This window comes from Eschrichtius robustus, chromosome 7, assembly GCF_028021215.1.
Source record: "Eschrichtius robustus isolate mEscRob2 chromosome 7, mEscRob2.pri, whole genome shotgun sequence".
Classification (NCBI taxonomy): Eukaryota; Metazoa; Chordata; class Mammalia; order Artiodactyla; family Eschrichtiidae; genus Eschrichtius; species Eschrichtius robustus.
In genome coordinates, this window is record NC_090830.1 from 139,561,710 (window position 1) to 139,573,411 (window position 11,702).

Here is an 11,702-nt window from a genome sequence, read left to right on the forward strand (position 1 = left end):
CTTGAAGTTTAAACAGATTTTTTTTTTCTTCCAAAATAGGTCCAAGAAGAGTTATGTGACTTGTTTCAAGTCAGAGCAAAGTGGCTTTAAGGGAGCCCCTGGCGGCGGGTCTCGCAAAGCGTCTGCCCAGAGGGGGACACGGGCCCTGGTCCCGAGGGCAGGGGCAACGCGTGGGCAGTTCCTGTGGGCGAGGGTATCCTGGGAGCCATCTGGAGAACCACGGGGCCACGTCTGGGCTCACTAATCCACAGATGTGGCCCCCTTCCTTTCTGGACAGGCAGGCAGCACACTGCAGCCTACGAGGGAAACCTATCCTCTCCCCCGAATCCTCAAGGCCTTTGGTCCACTGGGGCTGTTTCTGGGGGCGAGGCCACCACGTCCTCAGGGCTGTGGGAGAGCCAGCCCAGCCTGAGGGCCCACCTCTCTGCCTGGTGGTCGGCACTGTCCACACCGCTCAAGTGTCCAGGTGCGGTCAGGGGAGCTCGAGTGGCCTGAACAGCTTGTAGAGTGGGGGTCAGCTGGCCAGGACGGTGCAGGAGACTCAGGACACCTGCCTTTCTGGCTGGGGAGGACCCTCACCTCCAAGTGGCAGGCAGGGCATCCTGGAGCTGGTGGGCCACTGGGCCCCTGGTAGGGTGGGAGGTGCGGAGGCTGGGGAGGGGATCAGGCAGGAGGGGGAACAGGAGGTGCCTCTGGGTCACAGGAGGAGAGGCTGCTGGACTGTCGGGAGTTGGCCACGCAGCTCCTCTGGGCTCAGAGGCCTTGGGCAGTGGAGGCAAGGGGCGCTCAGTGCTGGGCAGCCTCTGCCGTGGCCCGCGGGGCGGGTGCGGGCTGGGGGCAGATCTGGCCCCCGAGCCCAGCCCGGCCTAGGGCCGCAGCAGCCCCAGGGCGCCCAGGGCGCCGCCCAGCAGCAGGCAGAGGTGAGGGTCGCCCGTGGGCCCCGCACCCGAAGTCCACACCCGGTAGCTGTAGACGCTTCGGTTCGTTCCGTTGCCGCCGGGTGCGCCGTCCTCGTCGTCCTCCGGGCCATGCTCCCAGGGCCCCGCGGCCCTCCTCCAGCTCGAGCCCGCCGCCAGGCCCGCGGCTGCCCCCGCCGCTGCCCCTGCCGCCGCTCCTGCGGCCACGCGCAGCGAGGAGCCGGCGTAGCGGGGCGCAGGCCTCACGCGCACCCTCGAGGCCCCGCGCGCGCCCCCGCGCAGCCCGCCCCGGGCGCTGCCGCGAGCCCCGCCACGGCCGCCCTTGGCCGCGCCGCTGTCGCAGAGGAAGGTGGCCGCTAGCAGCAGAGCCCAGCACGCGGCGGCAGTCCAGTTCATCTTCGTGGAGCGAAACCTGCGGGAGGACGGAGGAAGGGACCTCAGCTTCCGCGAGGCCCAGGGCGCCCGGGGCCTGGGGACAAGGGCTCAGCATTTGGTGGTACATGGGGCCCCAGCACCTTGGAGCACTACCCGCCCAGGCTGGCGTGGGCTGAGAGACAGGGGTTTTAATGCCGGAGGATTAGGGACTCAGGCCTGGGGAGGGCGTGGGCTCTGGCGCAGTAACTGGGAAGGGGCGGGAGGGGGTGAGAGGGTTCTGCACCTGCGGGTTATTCTGCGCTTGGGGGGGGGGTGGAGTGGGGGCAAAGAATGGGCGGTGCTGAGCATCCTCCGGTGGGCGGGGGGCGCTCAGGCCTGGGGAGGGGGCTCCGTATTCTGGGCTGCTCTGGAAGGGCCGACTCAGGCCTCCAGGGCTCGGCAGGACCGGAGGCCACCCTGGGGTCTCAGGGACCGAGGGCCCCCAAGGAAGCAGATCGGGGTCTGGAGAAGGGACCAACGGTGAGACTCGGCCCGGCCCTCCCAGCCCCTTCCGGGGCTGCGCGGGGCCAGAGCCGGTTCGGGCCTCACGGGCTGGTCACACTGTGCGGACCCCGCCCCACCGCCGCAGGCCCGGACCCAGCTTAGGGTCGCCTGCCGCCCGCTTCTGCCTCGCGCTCCACCCCTCACCCACCGCCTGGCTCAGCTGCTGGGCCGGGGCACCGGGACGCGACCACCTGCCGGCGGCTCCACCCTCCGCCCGGGCCCTGTCGGTCCCTCGCTGCGTCTTCATTTCTAGCCCGGCGGGCGCCAGCCCCAGCCTCCCGGTGCGCGCCCACATTCCGCCGCCCGGCCTTACCAGCCACGGGCCTCGCTCGGAACCGCGGCGGCCGCTCCAGGGACCGCTGCCGAGCGGGAAGGAAGGAGCTGCGGCGGAGACTGCACGGGGCGCCGAGCGCCAAGCGCCGACCGCGGAGCCTGGCTTTTGCGTGAGGCCTCCGCCCTAGGCTTGGGGGTGGGCAGACGCGGGGGCGCATCCCCCGGGAGACGGAAGGGAGGAGATAAAGGCCGGCCCTCGGAGGCGCAGCCCCTCTCGCTGCCCAGCACCCCGTCCTAGCGGCCCCCGTCCCCCCTCCCTGCCACCCCCCCACCCCCCCAACCCCGTCCTGTCTGTCGACAGGACCGTCTGCCCCGCTGTCTTCAGCACCCGGTGCGCACACCGCCACCTTCCCACACTCCATCCCACCCCACCCGCCCCAAACCCTAACCTCTCCCACCCCACCCTCTCCCGTTCCTCATTTCCATCCTTCCCGGGGTGGGTGTGTCCCAGACACAGGGACCACAGAACGCGACGTCGGACCCTGAGCTCCTGACCGCGGTGCACAGAGAGGGGAGGACGGCTCTCCAGGGCCCCACGGTGTCCGAGTCCCAGAGGAGCACCCCCTCGTGGGCCCCCCTCCTCCCGCCCTTCAGTGCCCACTGTCCGGGGTCCTCAGGTAGCCCCGCCACCGGTAACCCGACTGCTCGAGCCAGCGGGCCTCCCCAGTCCCGGCCGGATTGGACTCTGGGACCACGTCTGAAATGGTGCTGTCTTGCTTTCCAAGGTTGGTTTGTCCTCTGGAATCTCTTCCCCTCCACCCACTGACTCTAGGCCTTCACCCCAGCCACTCCACCTGGGGACACCAGGCCCTCTTGATGGTGTCGGGGGTGGGCACAGGGACCTCCTGAACTTCAGAGGGTTGTTATGTGATTCGATCTCTCAGCTTCCATCAGACCCTCGTGGTCCCTGGAGTCTCAGCACCGCCGCTCCACACGTTCTCCTGAGCAATCTCAGGGCCTGTGGGTTTCAAATGCCACCTGGGCCAGAGGGGCAGCGGCCGAGGAGAGAGCCTCCTGCCCAGCCTCAGGGATTGGGCTGCTGTGGTGACGGATGGCGGGAGGGGTGGGGACGGCAATGGGGGTTCGTCCAAGGTTTGCATTCTCTGGTCGAGCCCCCCCCCACCCCGGTCCTACGCACAGAACGGCCCCCAGCGTGTTGCTCACCCCAAGGAAACAAGGGCGTTTCTCTAACGGGGTCAGGAAGCGCCTGGAAACCCCGGCGCGGTGTGGGGCCTGCTGGGGACAGCTGCCGCTTTGGCCTCTCAGCGTCCTTTCCCTGTTCCGGTCAAAGCATCCATGTGTGTGCCCTGGGGAGCCAGCCCTCTCTTATGCTCGGCCCATGGGGGTCTGACTGTGACTGCCCCCTCCCCTGGTCTGGTGAGGGGATGTGGCATGCCCTGTGGCTCTTCCTGGCCACGTGGACCTGCTTCCCAGCGTAGGGCTCCTGGCCGTGCTCTGAGCTGCTGAGAGAGGCCGCTCTCCTTCCGCGGGAGGCTGAGACTGGAGCCGTTGCACGCGAGGACCCGTCACCCGCGTGGAGCCTTCGCATGGAGCCCGAGGGCAGGTGAGGCGGGCCCTGTGCCCCCTCGACCTCCCGGGTCAGGCAGTGCCACAGCTGACGCCGTGGACCTTCTCTGGATGAGTGCTTTCCGTCACCTGCACTTAGAGGGTCCCCAGCCCGATGGCCTGTCCCTGCTGCCTCATTCTCAAGGGTCCGCCGAACACAGGGAACTTCCAGGCAGCCTTCCCACCGCTTCGTTTTAAAGTATGAACAGCAAACAGCGTTTATCAGGCATTCGAAGACAGAAAGTCTGCAACGCAACAGAGAAAGACCAAGGTAAAGAAATGGGGGAAAAAAAGAAGGCTCAAGAAGTTTGAGGAATTAGAAGAAAACCTAAGAAACAAACAAAAAATACTCCAATTCATAGGCTCAGAAAAGCTGGGGGGGATACTTTTTATATAAGAACAGGATGCTGTGACAGAGGTCGAGGCTAAGAAAGAACCTCTGAAAAGCAACCAGGAGAATTGAATTATAAAGTTAAGGAAATTTCTCTGGATGAACAGCAAACAGATGGCAAATATGAGAGAAAGGGCACAGTTTTGGGCTCTGAGTCTGACAGATAGTTGTTCGGAGGAGAGGGAAGGAGAACCAAGGGCGCCACGTAGGAAGAGCCACGGGTTGAGGCTTAATTAACCCTTTTATGAGACCCTAAACCTTTTCTCTTAAAATATATAAGGGAAGCACAGAAAAATATTTAGACTATTTTATGTTTAAATATCAACATGAAAAATCTAAATAAAATATTGGCCACTGAGCCCAGCAGTACATCAAAAGCAGGTCAGCACCACTCGGGTCCAGGCGGTTTCAACATTGTCGAGTACGCGGACGTACTTTACTCAGTGCTGCACCAAGGGAGAAGAACGCTCACGATTTTCTCAGAAGGAGAAGACAAAGCATTTCATTCCTTAATTTTTTTTCTTGTTTTTTGGGGTGTTTTTTGCATGTGAAAAAGTATTACTATCGTGCCGTCACCATCAAAACTTACGATCTTGGTCCTCTCTTCTAACCTTTGCGTTAAGGCCAAAAGAGAGACATTGGCTACTTTGACGACCTACAAGACGACTCCAGGAATGTCGCCAACAGCATGACCTTTGCGACCAAATCCAGCGACCAGAACATCATCATTTTCCTCAATAAAGTCCAAACAACCATCACTGGGCACAAAGGCTGTGATTTTTTGGCCATTCTTCATTAACTTAACCCTGACACACTTCCCTATGGCAGAATTTGGCTGTTTGGCTTCAACCCCTACGTTTTCGAGCACAGTTCCCTTTGCATGAGAAGCGCGTCCATAAGGGCTGGCCCTCTGGGCTGTGCTTTCTTGTACTGTTTATCAGGCCACTTCTGGTCTTGTCAGTGGCTACGGAGCTTCCTGGCAGGATGAAGACATGCCACGGGCCTGAGCAAAAAAGAGCCATTTCTTATTTTTAAATGTTATTTTTTTTAGTTGTTTTAATTGAAATATATATGACATGTAACATGTTGTAAATTTAAGGTGTCCAGCGTGTTGATTTGGTACATTTACATACTGTAATATGATCGCCATTGTCAAGTGTTTGATTTCCATCAACACTCATTGGTGGGGAAAAATGCCAAGAAAACTAGTCGTTGAAATGAATTTTTTAACTCGATTAAGGCTGTATTTCAAAAAAACCCTCAGCAGACATCATACTTAATGGAGAACCTTTAAATGTGTTCCCTTAAAAAATATGAACAAGAAAAGCTTCCTACTCTCACCACTTCTGTTGATCAGAGTGAAGTCCGGCCTGCGACCAGGAGACAGCCATGCACTGGAGAAGCCACAGGCTCTGCAATTCAACTGCTTACCACCCCCTGCAGCTGGGGAGCCAACGACTAGGCAGAGCCGATGAAGCCTGCAACAGGGTGTGCTCTGAGGGTGCCCGGGGGGTTTTGCTCCCCCAAAAGAGGGCATGCTCTCCCCCTCCCCTTCCTCCAGCCTGGACTGTGGACTTGGTGCTGGGAGTTGCTGCTGCCATCTGAAGACTGCAGGCTGGACACCAAGGCTAGTGGGTGGGTGGAAGGTGGGGAGGAGCGTCCTGGGTCCTGGACACTCAGCGGTGCTGCTCTGCTGGCCCTGCACTGCCCATGGCCTGACCGCTTGTCCCTGTTGGTTCAAGCGATTGCTATCTGGATATTCTGTGACTGCAGCCATGTGTGTGTCTTAGGGTTGATAAAATAGAATTTCTCTACCAGAACAAGAAATAGCTAGAAAATATAAAATAGGGAATTCCCTGGTGGTCCAATGGTTAGGACTGCGTGCTTTCACTGCCGAAGGAGGGACTGGGTCCCGTCGTCCCTGGTCGGGGAACTAAGATCCCACAAGCCACACGGCGCAGCCAAAAAAAAAAAAATGAAGAAAAAATTAACAGTGGTTCTCTAAAAAAAGAAAGAAAGAAAGAAAAAAACCCTGAAAATATAAAATAAAATGCCATGCACAGTAACAACCAACTCCATAAATAACCTCCCACAATGCAAAGAATCTCTGTGGCAAAAAAAAGAGAAAAGTCATTAAGGAACATAAAAGAAGACCTGCATAAACGGGGGAGAAACAAGGACAGCACAGGTCGATACCTTGAGTGACCCTTCTCCACAGTTAACCCATAAACTTGGTGAAATTCCAATAAGAATCTCCACAGAGTTTTTGAAGGAACCTGTTATTGACTGAATTGTGTCCCCACCATTCATTCCTGTCCCCAGCACCTGAGAATGTGACTGTATTTGGAGATGGGTCTTTACAGAGGTGATTAAGGTAAAATGAGGTCATCAGGGTGGTCCTGACCCAATATGACTGGTGTCCTTATAAGAAGAGATCAGGTCACAGACGTGCACCCAGGGATGACCACGTGAGGGTGCAGGGGGCAGATGGCTGATTACAAGCCAAGGACAGTGGCCCCCGTGAAACCAACCCTGGTGACACTTTATCTCAGACTTCCAGCCTCCAGAATTGTGAGAAAATGAATTTCTGGCATATCAGCCGTCCAGCCTGTGGTACTTGGTTACGGCAGCCCAAGCAAACTAATACAGAACCCAAGGGTTTCTAAAGTCCATACAGAAAAATAAAGGTCAAATATAACTAATTTTGAAAAAGCAGCTCAAAGAAGAGGGATTCACTGTGCCAGATATTAAGATGTTGCAGAAGCCATGGTGATAAAACAATCCAGTCTTGGCAGAACAGAGAGAGAGATCAATACGAGAGAAGAAGGGCATCACTGACAGACCAGGTAGGAGCTTGTACATGTGCATAGGAATCAAACAAACTTGAGAATTTGATAGAGAATGGGAAAACTGTGAGAGGAGCCAGATGGAAATTCTAGAACTAAAAAAACACATTAGAAAACAGATTAGATAGACAGAAAGCATTAGTAACCTGGAAGGTCTTCTTCTGAAGACCAGAGGGAAAAAAGACAGAGCGTGCAGAACAGGCTGCAGGGGGTCATGGGGGACCCTATGAAAGGTCGAACATACACGCAATTTTTTTTCTTTTTTTCAGGTTAAAAAGATTTATTACCATTCCAGCCTTCATGTGAGCCCAGAACATGGGGCTGGTCACGGGTGATTAAGTTGTCATGAGAGGACAGGATAGTGAACAAACCCAGGCACCTGACATGAGTCTACCTCTCTTCGCTGGACCCCTGCTCCACAGAGTGGCTGCTGGCGGGCCCACCCCTTCAGCCTCTGCCCCACTCACCCTGACAGAGCTCCAGGGCCAGGGCAGGCAGCCTCGTGATCCCCAAGTTCACAGCTCTGAGGCCGCCTCTACTCCCCAAGCACCGGAGGAGCCTTCTAGGGTCAGGCACTATGGATTTTGCCCAATGGAGGGAGAAACAGTGCTGGAGGAGTTGTCTCAAGGTTAAAAGGACAAGGCATGCATGTTCTTACATCCCAGGCCACCAACTGGCCACCCATGAGCCAGCCAGATTTCCCCAGTGACAAGTCTGTTTGGCCCCTTCTGCCTGCTCAGTATTTAAAAAAATAATTGGTTCCCGATATTTAAAAATTGATTTCATATAAAAGTCTGGATTTCTGGCTTCTCAAGGGAAAAAAAAATTGAGAGTATTTTGTAATGCTGGGCCCACATTCTCCTGTGGTACTTACTGGCTATAGCTAGATAGCAGCTGTCCCTATGGACCAGATGTGCCCTTTCCAACTCACCCCAGTCCCCTCATCCCTGATTATACCCCCAGCTCGAGACTGGGCAGCAGCTGCCCCGGATCGGTTATGTTATACGAAGGAAAAAATGGAAGATGTGCCAGGAAACAGCATGTTCCTCGTGGCCCTCATCATTTACTGATGTCTTGTGCTTTGCCCTGCAGGCACCTGAGTTCGCAGACTATCTTAAACACATAGAGCATTCTCACATATCTCCCATCACATGCCCTGCCTCTCCAGGATACACTGTGCCCCACTGTTAACTGGGCAAGTCTAGAAAATAACACTAAATCATAGAAGTTAATGGAGGAACAGACTGAGATCGACTCCTTCAGACCCTTCATTGTAAGAGGGGGGGGGAGTAAAATGAAAACTGTTAGTACTATCACTCTGCTTTTAGGTCAGTGACACACACACAAAATCAATGAGAAAAATCATAAAGGTACTTCAGGAGACCAAGACTGGGTCAGTCTGAATGGGGGGTCATAAAACGTGTTAGCCCCCTTCCTTGACTGTTTAGAAAATGAGTTGAGTTCTTAGGGAGAAAGCCATGGGGGTGAGGAGGAAAATGCCATGGCCGGCCCAGTAGATGTCCTGGGCTGTCAAAAACCACCAGGCTCATCCGCCCTTAGGTTAGGGCTGCTGGCCCACGCCTAAAAATTTTGTAGGTGGCATAAAATGACTTTCAGCGGGGTACTGTCATCATTGTAGAAAGGGGCTCGAGAAAGGACAGAGAGTAGAATCTGGCCTTGGCCAACGTAAGACAGAGGAAGAGGATGCCTTCCTCACACCCCCTTCATTCTGCTGTGGCAAGTGCCAGCTTATTTGCCCTTTAGGGAGGCAGAGATTTCAACACAGCCCAGACGCTTCCCCTTGCTGCTTAGGATGATCTCCGGCCGGTAGTTCCCACTGCTGAGCCAGCTGGGCAACTCCAGGTCAGGCAGGAAGAAGTCAGACTTGGGCAGTGAGTAGGTGCCTTCTTTGAAGGGACAGTTTCAGGGAAGCCCATAGGTGTGCAGGGGTTCTGGTCAGGGATTCTCAAGGGGAGTTAGCACTTCAAGCACATTACAGAAGTTCTTGTAGGTGCAGCTACCGCGTTGCTCCACACGTGGGACTTTGACCCAAAAGCCAGCCACTTCCTTCTCCAGAGTTAATACCACCTTCAGAGGATCTTTGAGGTCCACAGTGGTCCTGACCTCAGCACTGATGGTCATGTTCCCGGGAATGACAATGGGGTCAGTTTCCACAGTCAGGCTGTTGATTACCGCAGGGTCCTTCCCCTCATCGCAGTTATCCCAGGAAATGCTACCGAGCCGGGAGAGCCTTCGAGAGGATGCGTGCAGGAGCTGCTGGGCCGGCGAGAAGCAGGCCCAGGGAGATGAGGAATGGAGCCTGCAGCAGGGGGTTCATCACAAAGGGTGGGTCCTCACCGGGTTAACTACAAGTTTTGTGGAGGTGACAAAGCCTTTAAATGCCTGCCCGTATTGGTTATGCAAAGCTGTGCATTCCAACATACATGCACTTTTGAAACCAAAAGGAGAGGAAGGAAGAATGAGGCAGATGCAGTGTTTAAGGAGATAATGGCTGATAACTTTCCAAAACTGATGAGAGAAAGCAAGTCTCGAATTCTAGAAGCACGACAAACTCCAAGCATAACTACAAAAAAAAAAAAAAAAAAAGCATACCCTGGACACCAAACACAGCAACAAGATCTTGAAAGCTTCCGGGAGTGGAGGAAAGCCAGACACTGACCAGGCTACAGGTGACGGTGGAGGGGGGCCTTCCTGGGAGCTCAGTGAGCCCGTCCTGGGCTGAGGACCTGTCCCCTGATCGGGCGCTGAAGCTCCCTGTGAGAGGCAGCTGGAGCCTTTGGAGTTTTGGCGGCTCCCACTGTGCTCCCGTCTCAGGGTGAGGGGGGAAGAGAGGAGCTTGCTGGCTGCGCTAGTGGGAGAGAGCCATGGCCTCCCTGCTGTGGGCTGGTGGCTGTGAGCAGATGACGGGGGACGGATTTGAAGTTCCTCCCCCTGCAGCTGGCGCTAGGAGGGGCCAGGGGCCTGGTGGAGTTGGGCCAGGGCCTCCCTGATGTCGTGGTTCTGCAGGCAGTAGATGACGGGGCTGAGCCGTGGGGTCACAACCAAGTAGACAATGGACACCAGCTTGTTGAAGTCGAAGGAGCTGACGGCGTGCGGCCAGGCGTACATGAAGATGGTGGTGGTGTAGAAGATGGCCACCAGCGCCAGGTGGGAAGCACAGGTGGAGAAGGCCTTCTGGCGGCCGGCCCCTCCTGGGGTGCTCAGCACCATGGCCACGATGTGGGCATAGGAGACCACGGTCATGGGCAGGAAGGCCGCGAGCACAGCCAGGGCTGCCACGAAGTCCAGCACTTCGATGGTGACGGTGCCGGAGCAGCAGAGCTGCAGCAGGGGTGAGATGTCACAGAAGAAGTTGTTGAGGACGTTGGGGCCTCAGAGCCTGAGGCAGGAGGTGAGAGCCGTGGACACAAAGGAGACCAGGAAGCCACCCAGCCAGGCGCTGAGGGCCAGACTCAGCAGAGCCTCGAGTCCATGATGGCCGGCTAGTGCAGCGGGTGACAGATGGCCAGGTACCGGTCACAGGCCATGGTGGCCAGGAGCAAGCACTCAGAGGAGCCAAGGGAGAGGAAGAGGAACAGCTGGGTGAGGCAGCCTGAGAAGGAGATGGTCCTCGCTGAGACCAGGAGGCCAGCCAGCAGCTTGGGGATGGTGACCGAGGTGTAGAGGGTCTCCAGCACCGACAGGTTGGCCAGGAAGTAGTACATGGGTGTGTGCAGTGGACGGCTGGCTCTGATGGTCACCACGATGACCAGGTTCTCCAGGACAGTCACCATGTAGACCGTGAAGAATGACCCGAGCAGCAGTTCCCGAAGGTGGCACAGCTCAGGGAAGCCCAGCAGGATGACATCTGTCACCAAAGTCTCAGTGGAGTTGGTGGAGTCTCTCATAGCCCTCCCTGGCAGGGGCGTCACTTCTGAGTACCCTGAACAGCGGAGAGATGCAGGTGTGATGTGTGCTGGGCAGGGGGCCGGGTCGTGAGAGCTGCCTGGGGGCACTGTAACCCTTCTCAAAGCTGCTGCAGCGCTGACCCCCTCTCAGCCCAGCACGCACCTCGCCCCGAGCTAACACCTGGCAAGGGGGCCTCGGCGCCTGCACACCAGTGCGCGCAGATACACCTCTTACCTCCACACTCATGTGGATGCTCTCAGGTGCGTACTGTTCCCTGTGCGAGCACCAGGTACACGGACAGGCGTGGGAGTGCGTGTGCCCGTGCACACACACACACAGGTGCACTCCTGCACACACCCCCAGGTACATGCACACACACTCACATGCAGGTGTATGTGTGTACATAGCAGGAGAGAAGACCCGTTCTGCCTGCCTGGTGTGCCATCTTAGGCTGTGCGTCTGGGCACTTCCCTGGCCTCCTCCACGTGGGCCCCCAGGGACGGCTGCTCCATGCTGCTCTCTGGCCAGGGCCCCTCATGCCTCAGGAAGGACACCACTTCCATCAGATGGCCAGCCGGCTCCCCAGGGGTGAGCAAAACCTGGGCCAGGGGTTTGCAGGGCTGGGGGTGGGGCGGGAGGGTTCACCCCCACTTTTGGTGTCCCCACGTGACTCTCCCTGAAGCGGCCTGAGGTCTTTATCCTGTGTTTTCTGAACATCAAAGTGGCCTTTGGGGGATGGTGGACTCGGTCCACTCAGAGCCTTTCAAGGGCCGCGCAGTTGGGGACTTTTGTGCCGGGACGCCCAGGAGTCGGGTGTCTGAT

The 11,702-nt window shown here is 56.9% G+C and overlaps 1 protein-coding gene and 2 pseudogenes across 1 annotated transcript; all 3 read right to left on the reverse strand.

The window, feature by feature from the left end:
- Positions 1-866: 866 nt before the first annotated feature.
- Positions 867-1,313, reverse strand: SPRN (shadow of prion protein). Its single transcript, XM_068549118.1, has one exon. The coding sequence runs from the start codon at positions 1,311-1,313 to the stop codon at positions 867-869; it is 447 nt and encodes a 148-aa protein (XP_068405219.1).
- A 7,407-nt stretch (positions 1,314-8,720) lies between these two features.
- LOC137767843 (ganglioside GM2 activator pseudogene) lies at positions 8,721-9,309 on the reverse strand (annotated as a pseudogene).
- Positions 9,310-9,935: 626 nt separating this feature from the next.
- On the reverse strand, positions 9,936-11,249 carry LOC137767221 (olfactory receptor 6B9-like; annotated as a pseudogene).
- Positions 11,250-11,702: the final 453 nt, after the last annotated feature.

What these genes read in the sequence shown, in the direction of transcription:
- SPRN (XM_068549118.1), bottom strand. Translation starts at nt 1,313, where the DNA reads ATGAACTGGACTGCCGCCGCGTGCTGGGCTCTGCTGCTAGCGGCCACC.